General features: G+C 53.8%; 1 protein-coding gene across 1 annotated transcript; it reads right to left on the reverse strand.

The window, feature by feature from the left end:
- Nucleotides 1–635: 635 nt before the first annotated feature.
- Nucleotides 636–10,455, reverse strand: LOC122370479 (PDZ domain-containing protein 8-like; the record flags this gene model as incomplete). Its single annotated transcript, XM_043346139.1, has 9 exons — nt 10,202–10,455; nt 7,210–7,407; nt 6,280–6,472; nt 5,781–5,938; nt 4,075–4,276; nt 3,005–3,193; nt 2,344–2,474; nt 1,819–1,978; nt 636–739 (listed from the first exon to the last, which is right to left on the reverse strand). Coding segments are annotated over exons 1-9 (1,491 nt in total), but the record flags the coding sequence as incomplete, so codon positions are not given.
- Nucleotides 10,456–24,589: the final 14,134 nt, after the last annotated feature.

A 24,589-nucleotide genomic window follows, 5' to 3' on the forward strand; every position in this document is an offset into this window, starting at 1 on the left:
AATAACATCGACATGTCAATCAGCAGCGCCGGTTTTGTTTGTTGTGCTTTATTGGATTAGGCTCTTTCTGTCTGACGATACCATTTCAAAGCTGAAAGGATGATAGAAATTAGAGGGCACCCTGGTGCTCCGCCGGGGCCGAGCCCATCGCGTGGACAGGCCACCTAGCCCCGTTAGGGGCCACCACACCGGCTACGGGCCTTCTCCTGGGTTGGAGTTACCAGCACGGGATAAAGTTACCGTCCAGCCTGGAGAAAGGGGTTGGGGTGTGAAGTAAAATGGTTTGACTATCCTGAGGATGAAAGCGACGGAACGGAGCAGCAGCGCCGATTTCAGAGGAAAACATATATGGCAGGAGTGGGGTGCGGTGCGACGGGCGGCAGAAGCATCAGACGAGGAATATCTAACTGCTCATCTCAAACAGAAGCTGTATAATATCGGCGTCACATTATCCGATTTAATCACACTGCGGAAAAGCATTCCGCTCAGCATCTGACGTGATTCAGCCCTCAACTGAGTTACTAACGGTGACAGGACATCGTGGACCGGCGTCCAATACATTACATCACCCGGTTATGTGAGCACAGACCACCGACAAGCAGAGTGGACCTAAGGGCAGATTAGTATACACTGACCTCGTTCCATCGCACCAGTTTGGTGGCCTTCTCCTGGTCGGAGATACAGTTCTGTATGGCGGCGGGCAGGCTGATCTCGGAGCTGCTGTCCTCCCGGTCACCAACTGGAAACGGGGCGCACCGTCAGAAGGTCGGTTATCACCGAGAAGTCAGAAACAATGAGGGAAGCGATCAATGCGACAAACACAGAACGTTATTACGTGAGCGAAACCAAACAATGAAGCGCCCGAAAGATGTCTTTGTATAATGTATATTAGCCTGCGCAAGTCGTAATCACTTCGTGGCGAGAGATGTTTGATTTTTTTTTTTTGAAAGTCGTACTCGTCTATATATGCACTTCTGCCAATCCTGAACGAAATGAGATGACATGCACTCACGCAGACAATACAGCCCTGAAGAAAAAGAGTGAGAAACAGAAAGAAGACCTCAATTTGTGACACCCGTGCTAGACAATGCCAGAAAACAATCCCGACAGATTAGGAAGAAAGCGAAGAAACTCCTGAATATTGGAAACCGCACACGGCATTCGCATGCCTCATTACAAATCGAATACCAGGAATACGTGTAAACCCTACAGAAAAACGGCAATCTTATAACAACATCGAGCAATGCCCAACGCCTTCCCATTCCCTTGCAAGTGTCTTATAAATGTCCCGTATCATTCAGCAAAGGCACGCGCATTCTTTCTCGAACAGTATCCGCGCGCATATGATGCTTCTGTAACAGTCCGACCAATCCATAGCCGTAAATGATATGCATAATCGCCCTCCCGTCTGAAAATCCAGCAAACTGTAGGTACGAACCAATCCCGGCCTCGGTCGGCCACCAGTCCGAGGCCGCGGCGGTGACCTGTCCGCGGCCCGCGTGCCGGGCGGTTAGTCCGTGTCTCCTTACTCAGTGGCCGTGCGCTCAGCGCCTCAGACAGTCCTACCTTCCTCCGGAGAGGCCAGCTCACCGCCCGCCTCCACCCCGACCTCCGAGAGCTCGCGGCGCGTCTCTGAGAGCTCCCGGCGCGTCTCTGAGGGCTCACGGCGCGTCTCTGAGAGCTCACGGCGCGTCTCCGTCCACTCTCCCTCCGCGCGACAGAGGTGCGGCCGCCCGCAGCGTCCGGCGGCGCGGGCGGCCGGCCCGAGCCGCACCCAGCCGGCCCAGGAGGCGGCGGCGGCGGCCACCAGCGGCCTACCTGGGCTGGGGGCGCAGACGCTGCGCGTGCCGCGGCGCCGGCGCACCGGCGAGTCGTCGGTCAGCAGCGACTCAGAGACGGAGCTGTGCAGCCGGCGCTCCGGGGTCGGTGGCGGCGGCCGCGTGGCGGGCCGAGAGCTGGACACGGTGGCCGCTCGCCGCTGGAACCGGGAACGAGAGACAGACGGTCAGAGGCAGGACAGGTGGTAGTTGGGATAATACCGCGAGCACAGCTATCTCGGAAGGAAGCGATGGATATTTCAACGTAATTGACATCGGACAGGAACGCTGAGCGATATACGAGAACTCTAACAAAAGACCAAACACTGACCTACCCTCATTCTTAAAAATGGGGCTGTAGCTGAACAGTCTAGGATTCTATTTCTAAGGTAAATGTTATACTCGACTAGACGTGACCGCAGTTAAAAGGTAGCAAAATGCAGAAAAGATTGTTCGATGTTTGGAGCACATGTCCGGACCTAAGGCACATCCCGGGACCCCCGCGGCGGTGCGCGCCATTACGTACGGAGCTGAACTTGGTCTCCGTCATGCGCAGCACGCGCACGGTGATGTCGCGGTGCGGCTGTCGCAGCAGTCGGTTGGCGGTGGCCAGGTCCCGCACCGGCTCCCCGTCCACCGAGTCGACGATGTCGCCGGCTGCAGCGAGCGGCACAGCGCGGTCACACAGCGCGGTCACAACCGGCCACACACTGCCTCTAGATAGCACCCTACCTAGTCACCGGCTCCTGGCCGTCCACCGAGTCGACAATGTCGCCGGCTGCGGTCATCGGATCGGCGCGGTCATGCACACGCACGGCACAAACTGCCCTAGACAATACTCTCCCCAGTCACCGGTGATACTGTCACGTAGGCGGTCCCGTCGGTATAACAATCCATCCGCCGTCAACTAGCACACAGCAGCGGAGACACATCAAATACCACAAACGGTACACAGATCTGCCCGCCGTCACCGGGCATACAACAGCGCATACGACTTACTTCTGTCAATCCACCCAACTGAAAACCACGCCCAGCAAAACCCTCGCCCACCAAACACTACCAAGACATTTTACCCCGAGCTCTCCGAGCTATCAGACTTCAACTGCAGTGCCTGACCTCCTGCATTTTACTCTATCACCGCACACATAAAACTACAGCCACCTCAGCCGGCAGAACACATCACCCACCTTTGAGGCCTGCCTTGTAGGCGGGCGCGTTGTGCACCACTATGAACACGGTGATGCAGTTGCACTGTTTCTCCATGACGAAGGTGTCTCGCACGAGCAGACCGACGGCCAGGCCCGGGTGGGCCGGCACCGGGATCGACTCCTGGGTCCACTGCACGTGAGACGTGTCCAGTAGCAGCGGCTCAGAGCCTGCAGAAAGACGAGGGATGGGTTAGAGTCCCCTGCGCGTGCGACGTGTCCAGAAGCAGCGGCCCAGAGCCTGCGGAAAAGGAGAGGGGTCAATGAGTGGTGATAAGTCATGAACAGTCACTATAGTCAGCCAGGGACCAGCGCGACACTGGGATGACGGTCACTAGTGGCATGGGAAGTGCCCGTCATGGGCTCACAGTGATTTTCTTGTTGATATGTTGGCAACTGGTGAACAATGTAATCAGAAGCGCCGTGCAAAGCTGCAGGACACACGTCATACCACAATGATCGTGATGGCGGTAAATAATTAACAGAGCACCCTTGCGCCCGGTGCCCCCAGCCCGGTGCGGCGTGTGACATTCATCAGGTGAAGTTCACACGGTCCCGCCGGCCCGTGACACAGCCTAAATGGGTGCCGCTGGGTCTCCTGTGGGCTGGACAACGTCTGTCCGCCGCCAGTTTACGGCCCGACAGAGTGACCAGCCGCCGCCGCAGCCCGGGGCCGGCAGATTTACTGTATCACCCGAGAATGAACATTGCACAAGTCTCCCGACCCGTCCGGTCGAGTGCTGCAACCAGCGACAGGGCAGAGGAACGATTCAGGCATTGTTGCCGAGCTGTCCAAGTGAGCCAGAGCAATAGTGTTATATAATCTCCGCTTTCGCCCCTGATTTTCACCCGTGCCGCCGGTTGCTGCGGAGTGCTAATGGATAGTCCCAATCAGTCCCACCACATTCCCTTATTCCATCACCCTCCCATGTTCTCCGTCCCCCGGGCACCTACCCACGGCCAGCCGGCAGTAGACAGCTGCCCGCTGGGCCGCAGAGCAACAGATCTGTGACACCCCCCCCCCCATCCCCCGGTCCCAGGTCGGCACCTACCCACGGCCAGCCGGCAGTAGACGTGCGACAGCTGCCCGCTGGGCCGCAGCCGGGAGAGCCGTTTCAGTGTCACCTCCAGCTGGCCTCCCGGCGGCGTCTCCGGCGGCTCCGGCGACAGCTGCTGCAGCCGGGACGTGAAGAAAGGCTTGTAGCGCAGCTTGTAGTTGGGCAGTGTGTGCCGCTTACGCAGCGTGCGCTTTATCTGAGGACCGGAGGGGGAAGGGGCTGTGACCAGCGTGCGCTTTATCTGAGGACCGAGCGGGGGAAGGGGCTGTGAGCAGCGTGCGCTTTATCTGAGGACCGAGCGGGGGAAGGGGCTGTGACGTCAAGGTCCGGTGGAATAAACGAACGAAAATCTGCGCCCACTAAAAATTCAGTGCAGACTATGGTAAAACATAAATATCAGGCAGGCTGCCGTCGAGCCGCTGAGCTGAGTTATTTTTATTCGCGAGTATTTTTGTTAGCGAGTCTCGCAGCCCGCCCACGCGCCACTGAAGTATTGATCTGGTACAGCACTGACCCATGAACCAGGTTTACATAGCTAAAATCGGCTTCCGGAGGCACTTGTCTCAACTAAACCACGCCGATGGAACGTTTTGATAAACAGCCCGACTGCGTTTATGATTTTCAAACATCTTAACTAAACGGATGCGTCTTATTTTTGATTCCCGGAATACCGCCAGAGCTCCAGCCAGCCTCCCACCACCATTGCAGACTCGGTCCATCAAATTTCCCCGCCGTGTCACCGTGACACAGTCTTTGATGATCCCATCCTTTGACCGTTGCTACTCCACATGACCCTCAGCCGCCACTGTGCAATTAGATAACACCCTCTGATGGCCTGGTCCCATGAGTCGACACTGTGGGGCCTGCGCCTGACCCTGAGCGAGCTCAAATGAACCTATCTGACCCAGGAAGGGCCAGTGTAACAATCTGCTGAACCCCGCTAACCTTCGTACTCTGATATCAAAAACGTCCGTCTGACCTACCGTATGACCAGTATAACGCCTTTTGGGGCGACTAACGGAGCGAGCGAGAGGGTGAGCCTTGCACGTGCGAAATTGCGAGGGGGTACCTCCAGCTGACTTGTGCACGGCACCCTACTAACCGGTATCTAGCGATGTGCCAAATTTGAGCACCATCGGCCCAGCCGTTCTCGAGATCTGGAAGCGGCACCCTGTACGTGCGCACGTGCAAAATGGGTTCCAACTGACTTTTGCACGGCACCCTACTAACCGGTCCCTAGCCATGTACCAAATTTGAGCGCCATCGGTCCAGCCGTTCTCGAGATCTGGAATCGACCCCTGCACGTGCGCATGTGCAGCAGCACCCCAACTCTGGCACATGGATATGCATTGCCTTGTGGGTGCCTACCTATACATGCCAACATTCAGCGCAATCGGCCAAGTAGTTACCGAGATATTGCAACAATTACAAAAGTGACACCTCTTCGTTTTGCACGTGGCACGTGAATAAGGGGTCACCCACATGCATCGGGAATAGTCCAATACTTGGCAGAAGGAATGAAGCTACCCTACAAAAATTACCGCGTGTAAATCGGTCAAGTGGTTGCTGAGATATAAGCCTCGCAAAAGCGTCCGCAAGGCCGGCCGGCCGCTCATACTCAGAAATTTCCGTTAATCTAAGGAAAGACTCCGCTCGCTTCGGTCGCTCCGTAATGACGGCAGTGACGCCCCCCGACTGACCTGCCGCACGATGACGGCGGTGACGCGCGGCAGCGGCCGGCCCTGGAACTGGCTCTCGGCCTCCACCTCGATAGTCGGGTCGCCGATGAAGCTGTACGCCCAGTGCGAGAACGGCCGCCGGCAGAAGCGCAGCAGCACCTGACCCGACAGACGGTTAACTGCCGAACGGGACACAGCCGTCAGCTCACTCGGAGAGGCGTGGGGTGCTACAGTGTTATATCGTTAGTTCCCGACGGCTACGACTGCGCATTCATTTTAAACAGACATCGAAAAACTAAATAGCCTAACGCACCAAACAAGTTCCCGAGAACATGTGACACTTAATGATACGTAACTTGACGCTGTTCGCGCTACCTCGAGTGAAGCCATATGAACACTGATGTCATTAAATGCAGTCATACAGAGCGACAAATATCAGCAAACAGAAGTCCGGTATGTCTGACTGGGAAGAGGTGAACTTCCACCATGACTGACTGACCCCACAGCTCCGCACACCCACTTTTGAGGAAGACGAAGCCCTTGCGACTGAGGACGATGTCTGCCAGGATGCTGAGCTTGAGGCCGCCGTTGTATTCGACGTCCACTTTGAGGTCCAGCTGCTCGATGGTCTGGGTGACCGGGTGCAGCGACACGTACTGCGTCGTCACGCTCTTGAACACGGGCATCTGACCGCCCAGGTCCAGCTCGTTGATCTGCCGACGGAGGGGTGGGTTATGTAACGGCACGTGGAAACCGACGGATGGCGGCGGCAGTAGCTGGTCGGAGGTTGACAGAGATTCACGGAAATGTCACCAATCTGAGGTCTCGCATTTATCATGCCTTTGATCAATAAGGCAGACGGTTTGGGGCAGCAGCGCAACATCCATAAAAGGGATACCGTCTTGTTGCATAGCATGCATGATATCCCAGGCAGGTTATTTATTCAAAGGATAGAATATCAAACGCGTACTGATTTGAGAACAATCGCTACCCGTTAGGAAAATCGCTTGACACATTAAAAAACACGAGGACACGCTCTCTCGCCGGTAACAAAGTTAGCGCGCCCGGAGGAGGGAGTGTTTGGATTAGAACGGAGGCGCAACGGACCGTGTCTCAGTCCCATTAGCAGGCCGGCGGTAAATAATTCACCCGCCCCAGCTGTGGGCCGAGCGAGGCGGGACCAACCGGTCCGCCACTCCAATACACAGAGACGTGCAAAAACGACACGGTTCGTGGAAGATGGATCCACGGCTCAAGTACATCAGACCTTCCCGAGTATTAGTCTACTTTAAGTTCCGTGCGAAATCTGATTACCTGCACCAATTTCAACCCAATACAACTCCATAAAACTCCCGTAACAAATTATGACCGACTGGTAACTGCAACCCACCCCGATTTCTCAGCGATCAGACTCCCGGCGGCACATCAGACTCCCGGTCCGGCGCCTCACCCTGATGTTGTGGAAGAGCTTGCCGACGCTGGTGCGGGCCATCAGCTCCTGGAACTCCAGGTGGATCTTGTTGAGGACCCAGAGCCGGAGGCGCGGCGTGTGCACCAGGTCGCCGAACAACATCTGCACCAGCAGGTTGATGGCCAGGCAGGTCTCCTTCCGCTGGTAGGTCTCCTTGCGCACCTCGTCAGCCAGCTCCTGGGGCGGTCAGGGAGGCTATTGTCAGCCTTAGGCCGATAGCGTGCAGCGGGGACCACACGGTCAGGATCAGGATGACGATAGACGAGTGAGGTGCAGTGGGGAGTCAGATCAAAGCAGTTGATATGATAGTGTAGTCTTCATTTGCAAATGAAAAAAGAAGAGCCAACAGAACTAAGGCGCAAATTAGCAAAGCAATTATGCAAAATCAAAAAGGCATCAATGAACACACATAGTTAGGCCGTAAAAAGTGACATCCAGCCTTATCTTAAATAAGTCATCGATGAATCACAGCTGTCCATTCACCCAGTCAGGCAACGAACACATCAGTAAAAGACCTCAATGCATGACAATACGACGTGGAATGTGGATTTATCTGCCCACAGCAGCGTGTGAGCTAAGACATGTGGCGAGATCGGATGTTTGCGTTAGGGCTTTGCCGACTCTGCTAAGAACATATCAGCAGCTTTACAGTGTGGAACCATCCAGTAAATGGGGGTGTCCATTCTAGATCCGCCTTATAATACCGCATATTATACAGCACATCTGAATATTTTCAGATTGAAATAGCTGGAGCGTACAGGGTGTCTCAAAAGTTCGTTCACAGGTACCAGCCATGCTTTTTTGTCAATAATTCTGAATCAACAAGAAATTAACAGTCGAAATTTTGCATGGGCATTGGTGACAACCTTCCTCAAGCAGTCTCATTGTTTTTCAAGTGCATTCGACCCTTCATGAGCTCACAAAAAGGGTTCACCTCTGACCATGGGTCAGGCACGAAAATGTAGGTTGCAAAGTCGGGTATGTTGTGAAACTCTCTGTTTCAGGAGTAATGGGAATGGTTAAGTCGGAAATGACACATGGCTAAGTGTCGGCGAGGATGATTGCAGCATGATGATCATCTCATAAAAACGGTGGCTAAAATTTTTGAAGGACGAAACCATGCGAGACTAACGGCGTTTTGAACGACCCTCGCACGGCAGCAGACTCGTGTTCCGGAAAGCAGCTGAAAATGCGGTCATAACTATTAAAAACTGGCAAGAAGATCACAGACAGAGGTTACCCATTTTCAAAAAGTGCTGGTCATCGTAAAATAAAGACAAATTATAATTTAAAATTGTTTATAATATCTATAACGCTAATTTTTGGGGACAATAACACAAAAATCGTAAATGCCAAGGACACCTGACCCTCCAAAAGTGTCAGTTATTGTAAAATTTTATCTAACGAAGTTTCAAGAGGCAGATCTGCAGCGAATAAATTTCTTTTAAACACAAAATCCCGATAAAACCATACGATGGACAGGTTTGGGCCGTTTACAAAGCAGAACATCTCCCGAGGAAAACAGTCCGCAACCGAGCGAAGGTCTTGGGATGGGGAATGACGAGCGCTTGGAATTTGCAAAATTTGCACAATGTGTCTGAGAAACAGACGTCCGACACATTCTGCTACCATATGATGCGAAAAATTTACTCCTGGCACTTCCCGTTTGTTCAGGACTGGGGTCGTTTTGAAAAGGAAAATGGCGCTTGGGATGTCGGCGCCAGTCATTCATGAAGGAGTTAGCGCCAGAGAATGCCTACAAAATACTCAAGCATGGTGTCGATGCAAGTTGTCGGCTTTCAGGGAAAATCAGATGTTGCCGGGGGGCTAGTCAAAACTAAATCCGACGCAGAAACTGCAGGGGATTCCCCTGCAAGAGCTTGAAAGCTCGTAACCTTTTATCAGCCTCCGGCAGCTGACGGAGCAACAAAAAATCGGCATGGGCAAATATTTTTGGAGATACAGCAAAGGGGTTGGTTTCCAACCTTCTTAATCAGTTGTCAAAGCATGCATATTTGTCTAGTGTACACACGGACACCAAAACCTTATACTTTTGGCCGGTTCTTATATGCTTTATTGGTATGGGAAATGTGTGAACGAACTTTTGAGACACCCTGTAGTGAAGCTGTGAATAATGTGAATGTGCTGCTGTGGGGCTGTGGGTGTCAGACTGCGGCTGCCGTGTGAACTCTCCCTGAATCCGCCCGTCCGCAGCGCTACAAATAGCCTGTGAGCTCCCTGGAACGATTCAAAGACTGGGCAGCAGTCGATTACCGCCTCCGCCGCCCCCGGTGGTTGGTATCGACACTAGACACGGTCAGATAATGGGAGAGTCAGCGAGTGGCGCCGAGCGACCGGACTGGTCTGGGTGAAAACCCGCAGCTCTCCGGGCAACTTTGGTCAACTAATGGACCGAGCCTCAATCGGCCTTATAATTATCAACTGCTCCCGGCCTTATTTTAGAGCTTCCAGGCATCACGACTATTTTCATAAGCTATTTTTCCAGATGAAAATACACTGTAACAGCATTTAACAAAGTACACACTCTTCGAACGCACTCTACATATGCCAATAGTTTATGCTCATTCGCATGAAAATAATATAGACACGGTGGTCGTGCAGTGCTATTATTTAAAGCCCTGACATCGCACATGAAGCAAAACCGTCGCTCGTCCGTGTCCTGTTGGAAAAACCGCGCCTGCAGCCATGCCTGTGACCCGGTCTGACATTTCACGGCCCAATGGCGCCAGACTAACGCCGATGGCCTCCCAGTTTTAGGCCGAGCTGCCGGCGTACGCTCGCTTTTATCACGGCTGAGACAACTCAATCCGCCACTCAGACAACTCCATCCGCAGGATCAGCACCGGCCCGCTGACACAGGGCCCACAGACGCCGCCGGCGGCCTGGGTCACCCACTCACCTCGAGCAGACGCGGCTGCGTGACGGTCGGCGGCTCGGGTCACCCACTCACCTCGGGCAGACGCGGCTGCGTGACGGTTGGCTTGTCGGTGGGCCCGACAATGGGCAGGCTCTCGAAGTAGTTTTCGAGCACATAGTACTGCACGACCAGCGTGAGCACGACGCCCAGCAGCACGCAGAGCAGCACCAGCAGCAGGGTGCCCAGCATGGCTGCGCGGCGGGACGGTCAGCTGCCCGCTCAGCGCCGGTCAGCGGCCCGCTCAGCGCCGGTCAGCGGCCCACTCAGCGCCGGACGGCGGTCCGCTCAGCGCCGGACGGCGGTGCGCTCAGCGGCCGGCAGCACAGTCCGGTCAGCACCGCGCGGCTGGGGGTGGAGACGGACACTGTCAGACGAGGCGGGGAGACTACACGTTGTCAGAGGGGTGGGAGACGGGCGCACTGTCAGAGAGACGAACATTACAGGGGAGCGGAGATCTCTCCATGACGGAACGGAAGGTAACGACGCGTATCAGTGATATAGTACGGCACGGCGAGACGGCAGGAAGCCGTCCCAGTGACGTAGCAGGGACCTCCACCAGCGGAAAGGGGAAGTCCGTCACCCGTGGAGGGCAGGAAGCCAATCAACGGCGACGCCAATGGATGGAATCAGGTTTCAGAGGCGTGCCTGGGAAGCCAGCTAGCGGTCGATATACACAATACATAGCGGTCGAAAACCACGCCATTTGCGACATTACAATACCAGCACAGTCATTAACACCTTCCAGCTGACAGTTATGAGGCATTAAACTGGTACCCGTGCTAGCTATGCAAAGACCAAGCATGTGGTCGCGCGGTGCTGTTCGCTGCTGTTTATATTAGCGCGTTAATAAACGCTAATATTGACGTTCTGCGCGGAGCTGTTACGACACCGGCGCGGTGTGCACACGGCGTTGTCGAGTTCTGCGGACTGGCCGGCCGGTCTGCAGGGAAACGTGACGGCTCGGTGACGTGGCGTTACGTCACCGGTGGAGAGGCGGACGGACACGTCACACGGAGTCACCCTCCCCCGTCGGCGGCGGTGACGGCGGCGCCGAGTTTCCTGCCCACACTGCTGAGTGGAGCCAGAGAGACCAGTCTCCCAATGCCAGGACAAATAGCCGCAGGTTGTCGGCGGAATGGCCGGCCGTGTAGCTGTCACCGAACCGCAGCGCCGTGTACCCGAGGGCCGGCCAGAAACCCCGCCGGCGCTCGGCCGGACGTAATGCAGCTATTCTGGCCGCGGCCGGTTAGAGCCGACCTCCAGCGCGGTGTTATGGGCGGTCTCGGCCAGTGGTGCGGCGGTCCGCCCTGTCCTCACCCCGGCGGTTACCGGCGCCGCCGGGGCGGCCATGGGAGCTGGGAGCCAGACAGCGCACCGCCCGCCGCCGGCGTCAGCCGCAAGGTCGCCGGCCGGCGCGGCTGGCGGGGTCGGAACGGCGGCGTCACGGTGCGCGGCTGCACGGAGGCGCTCAACTCAGCGGATCAGCTGACTTCACGATGACGTGCTTCCGGCGCCGGCCCGTCAGCTGGTAGGACCGGCCGGTGCGTTCGTCCGCCGCACGGAGCACGGCTGGATCAGACTGACTGCACAGCTCTAATAAGACTGGCCAAACTGATGGATAAGACCGACTGCACTCGGCAACATCTGCGGCCGACACAGCGTGCACCCGACTGTGTGGAATGAGCATCAAACAAGGCGCACCGCACAGCTCGTTTGCCAGCGGAAAGGCCCAGCCGGGGCCGTTGCTCTGTCTTCGATACGGCAGTCACCCAGACATAGGAACCCACTCGGGGACCGTGGCATTATCCGAGCTCTCGTCTCGCCATATCCATTCTCCGCCGCAGGTTATTGCCGGGCCGGAAACGCTGGACCAGGGCCAGGCCGGTGGGACCATGTAACGACACGGGGGAGACGGCCTAACGACACGGGGGAGGCCGTATAACGACACTGCCCGTAACTGCACCGGACGTCCCCCGGGAGACGCTCCTGTCGCGACACGGCGGGTCAGGTCGGACACAGGCCGGACCCGGTCGTTCGTCACGGTCCCCAGTGGTCATCAGCCGACCGGCGGACAGACCGCGGCGAGCTCCGCACAACTGCATTACATACACACCGGGGAACGGACACGTAACGGGAACATAAATACAACGGCAGCGCCACACAGGGCGGAAGGCATGTTGCAAAACCCGCGCGACTGAGGGGAACGAATAGCGACAACGCTCTGTGAACTGAATTCAGATTTATGCTGGCCATACAACAGACAGCTCTGGCTGCCAGTCCGCGGTAATATATGGCTCCCATCTCCAGCAGTCGCTCCTTCCCGCTGGAAATGAGATGCCGGGGCCGGCCGGCTCGAACGGGTCAGGGGCGTGCCGCACCAGTGTCGACCGGACGCAATATCGCCGGCGACGGCGACACGGCCGCGCCGGCGGCGGCCCAATGAGGGTCCGCCGGCGCGGCGGCCGAGCGGCGGCGGCGCACGTGCCCGCCCAACGCAGCATGGTATGACGGCCGGTGATTACACCCTGTTCCGCCTGGGACGGGCTGTGGTGGTTCCGCGAGGACCCACCGCGACCAGCCAGGGGCGGGGCCTCCCGCAGCCGGCTGGGGACCCACTAAGACCGACCATCAGGCGACTAGTTGAGGAGTTCACCGAGAGCGATTGTGGAGCTGTTTTACTTCGAAAAGTTTAAGCCGATAGAGCCTGAGCTGTCGAGAACTCAGAGCTAGCAGTCCCACGGAGCAGCACTTCGGAAGCAGGTGAATCGGCAAAACCAGGGGCTGCCTGGTTTTAATTTCGGATGAGCGCTTCCGGTCGGAGTGGCGTGTCTCAAAGATCACACGAACTCCACCGACGCGGCGTCCAAATGGACGGGTGACGGGGGCTGGAGCCGGCTGACACGCAGACACGCAACGCCCGCTAAGAACGGCGTCTCTGACACAGCACGCCGGTCGCGAGTGGAGGAGAGCCGCGCTGGCGACGGGTCGCGACAGGCCGCGCAGTCACCGCACCTGGCCCACGTCCGTCCAGTGGGGCTCACACGGCCGGCCGCGCTGCCGAACATACACGGGCCGCGCGGAAATCACTGGCGGAAACAGGGAGCACTGGCAACACTCACGGCGGAATGCACTGATGGCGGTGTGTTGCACAAACTGACAGCTGCCGAGCGTCCGTAGGCAGCAGCGGATCTCCGTACGCGCTGAATGTAGCGCCACTTGGAACACACACCGGGCCGCGGAGCACGCTGGCAGCACTGATCAGTGACTGTACCGGACCGGCCTCCCGGACTCTGTCCACCACACACTCCCACACAGCGGCCGGTGCAGAGCGGAGGAGCGGCACGCCGACACTGGCCGCGGTCGGGCCGGCACTGCGGCGGCGGCGGCGGCGTGGCGCCACCCACCCGCCGACGGTCTCCGGCCGGCCGGCCAGCTCAGACCGCGGGGACCCGGCAGAACAGTGAACTGTGGCCGACCGGGCCGGCGCCCGGCGGCTGCGGCCGGAACGGGCCAACGCTGACGACCGGCGGCCGGCGATGACGCCCTGCCGTGACTCACGAGGGAGGGCGGGGCGGGCGGACACGACAGTGGACCAGCAGGGACTGACGGACACCGCTGGGAGCTGCAGGGGCTGACGGACGGACGAGGAATGGGCGGGCTCCGGCGAGCCGGCCGCCTCAGAACCAAACCAAGAGTCATGGGCGTGCCAGGCGGACAGAATAACAAACGAACTGTCCGATTCACGACAAAAAGGATGTGATGAAAGGTGGAGGTTTGTGCTGTTGCCAATATCAACAGCATTACCTAACCATTTTATGGGTGGGAAAACATTGGTGAGTTTCTACACCCATCGCTCGGGCAGATCAGTATAATAACGTCTTTATAAGCTGAAAGCTGCGGTTATCATAATAACGCTGACCTTGACAGCTAATGTTTATGAAGATTGTTGAGTCACTTTTGGGACCACCATCCCGGTAGGCAGTAGGCTTCAAATCAAATGCCTACTTAGTACGCCGAAACTTCTATCCGCACTCTCAGATTGCATTAGAGAAGCGAGGGAGGTAGTTGAAAAGTAAGAAGCCCTGCCCTAGCCGATACCTTTACAACCCATTCCTAGATAGAACGACCACTGTCTCTGATGAGCTTGCATATACCGTAAGACCAGCGACAGACCTTCCCAAAGAAGAGAACTACCTCCCCACAGTCCCAAGCGACATAGTGAAGGGCAAGACGCCACCCTACAGGAATTCCAGCCAGCAGCGGTCCCCTGCGCCGCCGTAGTCTTATCAGCAGCGCAGGCGATACAGCCCAGCCAGGGCAGGTCAGGGACCTGGTCCAGATGTGACCGTTCAGGTCCAGTTCAGACCACTGTCATCGGACCACGGTCCGGGGACCGGGACTGGGTACCGTGGTGTCACGGCCCGTAACCGGGCGAGTCCAGCGTCTATTTCTGCCCCCGGACCACGAGAATAGCACACCGGCTGGGTCAGAGTCGATAGGTGATTTAACCCTATTAGTGGCAGGCTCCTGGCTACCCCTATTAGTGGCAGGGGGGGCTGTTTACGACCCCCCCCCCCTTGATATCTCGAGATCTAACGGGCCGATTTTCAAAATTCAAACGGCATTCGATTTCGCTCAACGTGATCTACATTTCTAAAAAATAAAAATTAAAAATGTCAATAGGGGGGTAGAGGGGGGGTAAAAACGGGCAAATTGCAGATACATTTTAGACTGTTTATCACGGCCAGGTTTCTGAACCAATCTTAACGCAACTTTTGCCGATCGATTGAAAATGAACCAGGAATTCACATGGATCCTAAAAATATGCATTTTCAAAAATCATAGGCGGATACAGATCATTGAGATTGGGGGTACACAAAAAGTATAGTAAATAAGGTTTTTGTTGGTACTGTTTCTAAAAAGGGTGGTAATGGTCTTGTTATGTTACAATTTTCTGATGAGAGAACGACTACAATTGTATTGGTCATGCATAGGCGGTGTCAGGGCACCTATGTTGGGAGGTAAAACATAACCCCCCTTTTTGGACGCCTGGATCCGCCTATTATAGCAAAAACGTGTCAAAAGAGGATGCACAATAACTGTATATGTTGTCACATGATACCTTTCATTCACTGTTCGTAAAACTGGTGCAGCATCGTGATCTTCGCCCAAATGACTCGCTTCACGAATAGGACCCCCCCCCCCCAATTCCCAGTGCTCTGGAGCCGCCCCTGGTAAAGTTATGAACTTGAAATTTTCAGGGAATGTGCCCAATTTAGTTTTAGGAAAAGCCAGAAAATTTCAGCATCGTAGCTTCAGCGGTTTCGGAGATATTCCCGAAAAACCTGAGGGGTGGATAAAAACACCCCCCCCTGCCACTAATAGGGTTAATGAGCCACCTAGAATGGAGATGGGTGGCAATTAAGCTTCAACGAGCCAGGAGTGAGGATGGAATCACCATGACGATCATTTATGATCAAAAAAGAACGATAACATCCACGAATACCTATCACAGCGCCGACATCCCTCATTAAGTGCATATTTGTTAACGTGCATAATTTCTAAGTGACAGAGCTACCATACCCAATTGATAACCTTGACGAGAGAGACATAAAAGTCAATTATTTGGCAGCTACGATAGGAATACTGTGCTCGGCTGGTCGTTCGGCTGGCCATGAATGCAATCTGCGACAGACTCTGTGTCTGTGAATATCGGGACGGTCGGACTCTGGTCCGGGCACACACCACCAGCACCGCCGAGCTCGACAACTGGCCAAAACACACCGCCCGGTTGGGGAGCGTCCTCGCTCGCCACACACCCCTCCAAACTGACCAGATCCCGCCGAGTCCGCGCTCCGCCGCGCGCTCGGCGACTCTGAGTCACCGGTGGACGTGACTCAGGCGCGCGCTCAGCTGTGGAGGAGTCGAAGACCTCGCGCGGTCGCACCCCCGCGGCTGCCGCGTCCTCTGAACGAGCAGCGACCCCTATCGACCCCGGCCGCGGACCCCGGATGAACTAAGACCATGGTACGGACCCGACGACGGCCTTTGCTCCGGCCTCCGCGAACGCTTGTCGAACAGCGCCAAACGGAGTCATTTGCGCTCATCCGCCACCCTCCCGTCCCGGGCGACTGGGGTGCACGGCTGTATCGGGCCGACCCCGTCGCGGCGGCACTGGCCGGCTGGTGAGCCCAGCGCACCCAGTCCCAGAGCAGTGCCACTGGTCAGCTGGTGAGACCAGCGCACCCTGCCCCACAGCAGCGCGGTCAGCTGACCAGCCGACGGTCCCGTAAACACGCGCCAATCTGCCGCGTCCGCAGCTCCGCGGCTCCACAACAAACGGAACGCTTCGATACAGCATGTCCGTCAAGACAGCCCATATTCAGCCCAGATTCAGCCCGGATTCAGCCCAGATTCGGGACACCTCCGATCAAGCTTAAACTCGCACACAATGTAGGCCATGACATGCCCAATCCACAGTCCAAGTCATTCGGTAACACTCCCAGCCGTTTGACCTACAGAGGTCAGCAAAGGTCACGTGGCCCAAATTTGCACAGCAGATTGTGGCCCACCCAGTAGAGCTAGAGCGCTAGAAATGGCACCAATCGACTCGCCAGCATCTAATCTTACTTTCCCGACACTCATTTGACCTCTTAAGGTCATGCGATGACCTAAGCTCATTTGTGGGCTATGTCGAAAATACACTTGCACAGCAGTTTTCGAGTAGATGAATTGACCGAATTCCAAATCAAAGCACATCATCGGGTAGCCCATAGGCCGTAGTAAATTTCCTTAAAAACTGCTTTTCGATATGTGACCCCGTTTGACCTCGGCAGGTCAAAATGTGCAAATAAACGACACTCAATACGTCGCAGCCCGGATTCAGCCCAGATTCGGGACACCTCCGATCAAGCTGAAACTCGCACACAATGTAGGCCATGACATGCCAAATCTACAGTCCAAGTCATTCGGTGGCACTCCCAGCCGTTTGACCTACAGAGGTCAGCAAAGGTCACGTGGCCCAAATTTGCACAGCAGATTGTGGCCCACCCACTAGAGCTAGGGCGCTAAAAATGGCACCAATCGACTCGCCTGCATCTAATCTTACTTTCCTAACACTCATTTGACCTCTCAAGGTCATGCGATGACCTAAGGTCATTTGTGGGCTATGTCGAAAATACACTTGCACAGCAGTTTTCGAGTAGATGGATTGACCGAATTCCAAATCAAAGCACATCATCGGGTAGCTCATAGGCCTTAGTAACTTTCCTTAAAAACCGCTTTTCGATATGTGACCCCGTTTGACCTCGGCAGGTCAAAATGTGCAAATAAACGACACTCAATACGTCGCAGCCCGGATTCAGCCCAGATACGGGACACCTCCGATCAGGCTGAAACTTGCACACAATGTAGGCCATGACATGCCCAATCCACAGTCCATGTCATTCGGTGGCACTCTCAGCCGTTTGACCTACAGAGGTCAGCAAAGGTCACGTGGCCCAAATTTGCACAGCAAATTGTGGCCCACCCAGTAGAGCTAGAGCGCTAAAAATGGCACCAATCGACTCGCCTGCATCTAATCTTACTTTCTCACTACTCATTTGACCTTTCAAGGTCATGCGATGACCTAAGGTCATTTGTGGGCTATGTCGAAAATACACTTGCACAGCAGTTTTCGAGTAGATGGATTGACCGAATTCCAAATCAAAGCACATCATCGGGTAGCCCATAGGCCGTAGTAACTTTCCTTAAAAAACACTTTTCTATATGTGACCCCGTTTGACCTCGGCAGGTCAAAATGTGCAAATAAACGACACTCAATACGTCGCAGCCCGGATTCAGCCCAGATTCGGGACACCTCCGATCAAGCTGAAACTCGCACACAATGTAGGCCATGACATGCTCAATCAACAGTCCAAGTCATTCGGTGGCACTCCCAGCCGTTTAACCTACAGAGGTCAGCAAAGGTCACGTGGCCCAAATTTGCACAGCAGATTGTGGCCCACCCAGTAGAGCTAGAGCGCTAAAATGGCACCAATCGACTCGCCAGGATCTAATCCTACTTTCCCGACACTCATTTGACCTCTCAAGGTCATGCGATGACCCAAGGTCATTTGTGGGCTATGTCGAAAATACATTTGCACAGTAGTTTTCGAGTAGATGGATGGACCGAATTCCAAATCAAAGCACATCATCGGGTAGCCCATAGGCCGTAGTAACTTTCCTTAAAAACCGCTTTTCGATATGTGACCCCGTTTGACCGCGGCAGGTCAAAATGTACAAATAAACGACACTCAATACGTCGCAGCCCGGATTCAGCCCAGATTCGGGACACCTCCGATCAAGCTGAAACTCGCACACAATGTAGGCCATGAGATGCCCAATCCACACTCCAAGTCATTCGGTGGCACTCCCAGCCGTTTGACCTACAGAGGTCAGCAAAGGTCACGTGGCCCAAATTTGCACAGCAGATTGTGGCCCACCCAGTAGAGCTAGAGCGCTAAAAATGGCACCAAAAACTGCTGTGCAAGTGTATTTTTGACATAGCCCACAAATGACCTTAGGCCATCGCATGACCTTGAGAGGTCAAATGAGTGTTGGGAAAGTAAGATTAGATGCAGGCGAGTCGATTGGTGCCATTTTTAGCGCTCTAGCTCTACTAGGTGGGCCACAATCTGCTGTGCAAATTTGGGCCACGTGACCTTTGCTGACCTCTGTAGGTCAAACGGCTGGGAGTGCCACCGAATGACTTGGACTGTGGATTTGGCATGTCATGGCGTACATTGTGTGCCAGTTTCAGCTTGATCGGAGGTGTCCCGAATCTGGGCTGAATCCGGGCTGCGACGTATTGAGTGTCGTTTATTTGCACATTTTGACCTGCCGAGGCCAAACGGGGTCACATATCGAAAAGTGGTTTTTAAGGAAAGTTACTACGGCCTATGGGCTACCCGATGATGTGCCTTGATTTAGAATTCGGTCAATCCATCTACTCGAAAACTGCTGTGCAAGTGTATTTTCGACGTAGCCCACAAATGACCTTAGGTCATCGCATGACCTTGAGAGGTCAAATGAGTGTCGGGAAAGTAAGATTAGATGCTTGCGAGTCGATTGGTGCCATTTTTAGCGCCCTAGCTCTACTGGGTGGGCCACAATCTGCTGTGCAAATTTTGGCCACGTGACCTTTGCTGACCTCTGTAGGTCAAACGGCTAGGAGTGCCACCGAATGACTTGGACTGTGGATTGGGCATGTCATGGCGTACATTGTGTGCCAGTTTCAGCTTGATCGGAGGTGTCCCGAATCTGGGCTGAATCCGGGCTTCGACGTATTGAGAGTCGTTTATTTGCACATTCTGACCTGCCGAGGTCAAACGGGGTCACATATAGAAAAGTGGTTTTTAAGGAAAGTTACTACGGCCTATGGGCTACCCGATGATGTGCTTTGATTTGGAATTCGGTCAATCCATCTTCTCGAAAACTGCTGTGCAAGTGTATTTTCGACATAGCCCACAAATGACCTTAGGTCATCGCATGACCTTGAGAGGTCAAATGAGTGTCGGGAAAGTAAGATTAGATGCTTGCGAGTCGATTGGTGCCATTTTTAGCGCCCTAGCTCTACTGGGTGGGCCACAATCTGCTGTGCAAATTTGGGCCACGTGACCTTTGCTGACCTCTGTAGGGCAAACGGCTGGGAGTGCCACCGAATGACTTGGACTGTGGATTGGGCATGTCATGGTCTACATTGTTTGCGAGTTTCAATTTGATCGGAGGTGTCCCGAATCTGGGCTGAATCCGGCCTGCGACGTATTGAGTGTCGTTTATTTGCACATTCTGACCTGCCGAGGTCAAACGTGGTCACATATCGAAAAGTGGTTTTTAAGGAAAGTTACTACGGCCTATGGGCTACCCGATGATGTGCCTTCATTTAGAATTCGGTCAATCCATCTACTCGTAAACTGCTGTGCAAGTGTATTTTCGACATAGCCCACAAATGACCTTAGGTCATCGCATGACCTTGAGAGGTCAAATGAGTGTCGGGAAAGTAAGATTAGATGCAGGCGAGTCGATTGGTGCCATTTTTAGCGCTCTAGCTCTAGTGGGTGGGCCACAATCTGCTGTGCAAATTTGGGCCACGTGACTTTTGCTGACCTCTCTAGGTCAAACGGCTGGGAGTGCCACCGAATGACATGGACTGTGGATTTAGCATGTCATGGCCTACATTGTGTGCGAGTTTCAGCTTGATCGGAGGTGTCCCAAATCTGGGCTGAATCCGGGCTGCGACGTATTGAGTGTCGTTTATTTGCACATTTTGAGATGCCGAGGTCAAACGGGGTCACATATCGAAAAGTGGTAATTAAGGAAAGTTACTACGGCCTATGGGCTACCCGATGATGTGCTTTGATTTGGAATTCGGTCAATCCATCTACTCGAAAACTGCTGTGCAAGGGTATTTTCGACATAGCCCACAAATGACCTTAGGTCATCGCATGACCTTGAGTGGTCAAATGAGTGTCGGGAAAGTAAGATTAGATGCTGGCGAGTCGATTGGTGCCATTTTTAGCGCTCTAGCTCTACTGGGTGGGCCACAATCTGCTGTGCAAATTTGGGCCACGTGACCTTTGCTGACCTCTGTAGGTCAAACGGCTGGGAGTGCCACCGAATGACTTGGACTGTGGATTGGGCATGTCATGGCGTACATTGTGTGCCAGTTTCAGCTTGATCGGAGGTGTCCCGAATCTGGGCTGAATCCGGGCTGCGACGTATTGAGTGTCGTTTATTTGCACATTCTGACCTGCCGAGGTCAAACGGGGTCACATATCGAAAAGTGGTTTTTAAGGAAAGTTACGACGGCCTATGGGCCGTCGCTTTAAGTTACGCCATGACATGCCTTCATTTAGAATTCGGTCAATCCATCTACTCGTAAACTGCTGTGCAAGTGTATTTTCGACATAGCCCACAAATGACCTTAGGTCATCGCATGACCTTGAGAGGTCAAATGAGTGTCGGGAAAGTAAGATTAGATGCTTGCGAGTCGATTGGTGCCATTTTTAGCGCCCTAGCTCTACTGGGTGGGCCACAATCTGCTGTGCAAATTTGGGCCACGTGACCTTTGCTGACCTCTGTAGGGCAAACGGCTGGGAGTGCCACCGAATGACTTGGACTGTGGATTGGGCATGTCATGGCGTACATTGTGTGCCAGTTTCAGCTTGATCGGAGGTGTCCCGAATCTGGGCTGAATCCGGGCTGCGACGTATTGAGTGTCGTTTATTTGCACATTTTGACCTGCCGAGGTCAAACGGGGTCACATATCGAAAAGCGGTTTTTAAGGAAAGTTACTATGGCCTATGGGCTACCCGATGATGTGCTTTGAACTGGAATTCGGTCAATCCATCTACTCGAAAACTGCTGTGGAAGTGTATTTTCGACATAGCCCACAAATGACCTTAGGTCATCGCATGACCTTGAGAGGTCAAATGAGTGTTGGGAAAGTAAGATTAGATGCAGGCGAGTCGATTGGTGCCATTTTTAGCGCTCTAGCTGTAGTGGGTGGGCCACAATCTGCTGTGCAAATTTGGGCCACGTGACCTTTGCTGACCTCTGTAGGTCAAACGGCTGGGAGTGCCACCAAATGACTTGGACTGTGGATTGGGCATGTCATGGCCTACATTGTGTGCGAGTTTCAGCTTGATCGGAGGTGTCCCGAATCTGGGCTGAATTCGGGCTGCGACGTATTGAGTGTCGTTTATTTGCACATTTTGACCTGCCGAGATCAAACGGGGTCACATATAGAAAAGTGGTTTTTAAGGAAAGTTACTACGGCCTATGGGCTACCCGATGATGTGCTTTGATTTGGAATTCGGTCAATCCATCTACTCGAAAACTGCTGTGCAAGTGTATTTTCGACATAGCCCACAAATGACCTTAGGTCATCGCATGACCTTGAGAGGTCAAATGAGTGTTGGGAAAGTAAGATTAGATGCAGGCGAGTCGATTGGTGCCATTTCTAGCGCTCTAGCTCTAGTGGGTGGGCCACAATCTGCTGTGCAAATTTGGGCCACGTGACCTTTGCTGACCTCTGTAGGTCAAACGGCTGGGAGTGCCACGGAATGACTTGGACTGTGGATTGGGCATGTCATGGCGTACATTGTGTGCCAGTTTCAGCTTGATCGGAGGTGTCCCGAATCTGGGCTGAATCCGGGCTGCGACGTATTGAGTGTCGTTTATTTGCACATTCTGACCTGCCGAGGTCAAACGGGGTCACATATCGAAAAGTGGTTTTTAAGGAAAGTTACGACGGCCTATGGGCTACCCGATGATGTGCTTTGATTTGGAATTTGGTCAATCCATCTACTCGAAAACTGCTGTGCAAGTGTATTTTTGACATAGCCCACAAATGACCTTAGGTCATCGCATGACCTTGAGAGGTCAAATGAGTGTTGGGAAAGTAAGATTAGCTGCAGGCGAGTCGATTGATGCCATTTTTAGCGCTCTAGCTGTAGTGGGTGGGCCACAATCTGCTGTGCAAATTTGGGCCACGTGACCTTTGCTGACCTCTGTAGGTCAAACGGCTGGGAGTGCCACCGAATGACTTGGACTGTGGATTGGGCATGTCATGGCCTACATTGTGTCCGAGTTTCAGCTTGATCGGAGGTGTCCCGAATCTGGGCTGAATCCGGGCTGCGACGTATTGAGTGTCGTTTATTTGCACATTTTGACCTGCCGAGGTCAAACGGGGTCACATATAGAAAAGTGTTTTTTAAGGAAAGTTACTACGGCCTATGGGCTACCCGATGATGTGCTTTGATTTGGATTTCGGTCAATCCATCTACTCGAAAACTGCTGTGCAAGTGTATTTTCGACATAGCCCACAAATGACCTTAGGTCATCGCATGACCTTGAGAGGTCAAATGGTGTTGGGAAAGTAAGATTAGATGCAGGCGAGTCGATTGGTGCCATTTTTAGCGCTCTAGCTCTAGTGGGTGGGCCACAATCTGCTGTGCAAATTTGGGCCACGTGACCTTTGCTGACCTCTGTAGGTCAAACGGCTGGGAGTGCCACCGAATGACTTGGACTGTGGATTGGGCATGTCATACCCTACATTGTGTGCGAGTTTCAGCTTGATCGGAGGTGTCCCGAATCTGGGCTGAATCCGGGCTGCGACGTATTGAGTGTCGTTTATTTGCACATTTTGACCTGCCGAGGTCAAACGGGGTCACATATCGAAAAGTGGTAGTTAAGGAAAGTTACTACGGCCTATGGGCTACCCGATGATGTGCTTTGATTTGGAATTCGGTCAATCCATCTACTCGAAAACTGCTGTGCAAGTGTATTTTCGACATAGCCCACAAATGACCTTAGGTCATCGCATGACCTTGAGAGGTCAAATGAGTGTCGGGAAAGTAAGATTAGATGCTGGCGAGTCGATTGGTGCCATTTTTAGCGCTTTGGCTCTGCTGGGTGGGCCACAATCTGCTGTGCAAATTTGGGCCACGTGACCTTTGCTGACCTCTGTAGGTCAAACGGCTGGGAGTGCCACCGAATGACTTGGACTGTGGATTGGGCATGTCATTGCCTACATTGTGTGCGAGTTTCAGCTTGATCAGAGGTGTCCCGAATCTGGGCTGAATCCGGGCTGAATCTGGGCTGAATATGGGCTGTCTTGATCAACATTCGATACAGCTGCGTCCACGACTCCACAGGAAAGGGCGGCACGGGTGAGACCATCCGCCGACAAAGACTCTCATCTTGCTGTTTTGTGTAAATATTGGTGTTTCTTTAACGATCAGCCAGTTTTCTTTTAGTGAAAAGAACCTGAAGTGTCTTTCTGACCATCATAATTATGTATGTTTTTTTTTTGCATACACCTATCGGCTACCAAGCAGTTGGGAATTTCCCACAAATTGACAATGTAAGACCAGCAAAAGCATATCCATCATAATCATCAAGCAGCATGAGCAGTGCAATAATATATAATACTGAACGAGGCCGGTGTAAATAAATTTTCAAGACCGAGGTCCTTACTGGATTTTTGAACGAGGCCGAAGGCCGAGTTCAAAAATCAGTAAGGACTGAGGTCTTGAAAATTTATCACCGGCCGAGTTTGGTATGTATTTTACTGTATGCCAACGATAAATTTATTTTCTGGACCGAAGCTCTTAGCCGACTTAGGAACGAGACCATCCCAAAATGTTCGCTTAAGTGCATTCTGGTAATGCATTTTTGACCGTGGTCAATTTGCTTACACCAGTTATTACCACACCCCTCTGGCTAATGTATTTGAATAGGCCAGGCATACAGTAAAAACGAAAATAGACAAGCGGCAAAGCCACGGCGCCGGGAGGTTTCAAATTTGGCCGACCGCGTCAGTCCCGGTATCGATCGGAGGCCGCCGCGCCGCGCCGCCTACGCCGCGGCCTAATGTCG

This window comes from Amphibalanus amphitrite, unplaced genomic scaffold (assembly GCF_019059575.1).
Source record: "Amphibalanus amphitrite isolate SeventyFive unplaced genomic scaffold, NRLGWU_Aamphi_draft 001135F_arrow, whole genome shotgun sequence".
NCBI classification, from domain to species: Eukaryota; Metazoa; Arthropoda; class Thecostraca; order Balanomorpha; family Balanidae; genus Amphibalanus; species Amphibalanus amphitrite.